General features: G+C 41.1%; 1 protein-coding gene across 1 annotated transcript; it reads left to right on the top strand.

Annotated features, from left to right (window-relative positions):
• Positions 1 to 438: 438 nt before the first annotated feature.
• LOC110092465 lies at positions 439 to 1,664 on the top strand (the record flags this gene model as incomplete). Its single annotated transcript, XM_028692149.1, has 2 exons — positions 439 to 1,326; positions 1,558 to 1,664. Coding segments are annotated over exons 1-2 (995 nt in total), but the record flags the coding sequence as incomplete, so codon positions are not given.
• Positions 1,665 to 1,744: the final 80 nt, after the last annotated feature.

The raw sequence follows: 1,744 nt of genomic DNA on the forward strand, positions 1-1,744 counted from the left end.
AACCGAAATTAAAGCAGGGAAGAAATTCTATTGTTATAAAGGAAATTGCACAAATTGGCTCTATTTTGAGAATGCCACGTATGAGGAGGAAGGCTATAGATGCTGAATTGTCAGCTTCTACTTTTGAACACTTAATTAGTGTGAGAGATGCGCTGGGTTGTTTAACAGATAAGGAGAAAGCTATGGGAGTTCAAAATTCTCAACATTCCGTGGAGATTGGTGAACAGATGAACAGCCATGAGATGGTTATGGGTGAGGTGGATACTCACATGAATGATGATGTTAATAACTGCGGCGGGGACGCTTCCCCTTTGTTGAATCATGTTTAACATCATATGTTGGAATTGTAGAGGTGCTCGTAAGAAGGAGACGGGTAATTACTTACGGCACCTAATAAGGGAACATAATGTTAGTTTTATTGGTTTATTGGAGACTAAGATGCAGTCCTTTGATAGAAAAGATGTGGACAAGTTGGCAGGACGTGAATGGGAATTTGTTTTTCAACCGTCCATTGGCAATGCAGGGGGCATCCTAGTGTTGTGGAAGAGTAGTGATCTTTCCTTTCTTGTTTCTTTTCAAGCTAATCAGTATATCATGGGGAGGTTAAAGATTACTGATAGAATTGATTGGGAAGTACCTCTGGTTTATGCTAATAAGGATAGACATACCAGGAGGATTGTTTGGGATGATATTTCCAAAAACCATACGATGGGGGTTCCATTGTTGGTTGGTGGAGACTTCAACTGCATTATGGCACAGGCAGAGAAGAAGGGGGGTAAAGCTTTTCATTTTTCCCCAGCTGCAGGTGATATGGCTGATTTCATGTTGACTAATGACCTTGTTAATCCTGGATTCATTGGTCCTAGTTTTACATGGACTAACAACAAGGATGCTAGGAGTCGTATTTTTTCCAGGTTGGATCGTTTTTTGGTGAGTTCTTCTATTCTTGATGTGTTCCAGGGATTGAAGGTTAAGCATCTTACCAGACTTGCTTCAGATCACTGCCCTATTCTTTGTTGTTTGATGGAAGATGTGAAGAAGGCTTGCTACCATTGGATTAAATTTGAAGATGTGTGGGCCAGCTACCCTTTTGCTTGGCATTTAGTGGGGGAGAAGTGGAAGGTGGAAGATCTGGGCAGTGAATCCTTTAAGCTTCAAAGGAAATGCCAAAGGTCTTTGAAGGCTTTGTTCTTTTGGAGTAAGAACAAGCTTAAGAGCGTTAATCAATTAAAGGAAGACCTTGATAAAGAAATTAAGATTTTACAGGAGATTGAATGTGGGTCGAGTGGTCTTTCTGAGGTGCAGGAAGAAGCATTGAGGTATAAGGTTAAATTGTTGAATAATACTCTCACTCGTATTATGACTTGGTGGAGAAAAAGAGCAAAGGTGTTGTGGATGGAGCATGTGGATGGGAATATCCACTTTTTCCATTCTATGGCATAAGCTAGGAGGAGGTGTAAGAGCATTGATTCCATCAAGCTGGATGACGGGTCACTGATATCTGAGCAAGGTGATGTCTCTATGGTGTTCTACAAGTTTTTTCAGCTTAAATGGTAGGGGCAGTCAATTGTGGAGGACGGGTGGCCTTCTTTGGAAATTCATAGGAGTTGTGTTGCAGAATTCAAAGACTTCCTGGAAGGTGATGTTACTGAGGAAGAAATATGGTCAGTTATTTGTTCCTTGGGCCGGAATAAGGCGCCTAGGAGAGATGGAGTTACTGCTTCATTTTTCAAATTCTTTTGGA

The sequence above is a fragment of the Dendrobium catenatum genome, unplaced genomic scaffold, assembly GCF_001605985.2.
Source record: "Dendrobium catenatum unplaced genomic scaffold, ASM160598v2 original_scaffold_128383, whole genome shotgun sequence".
Lineage (NCBI taxonomy): Eukaryota > Viridiplantae > Streptophyta > Magnoliopsida > Asparagales > Orchidaceae > Dendrobium > Dendrobium catenatum.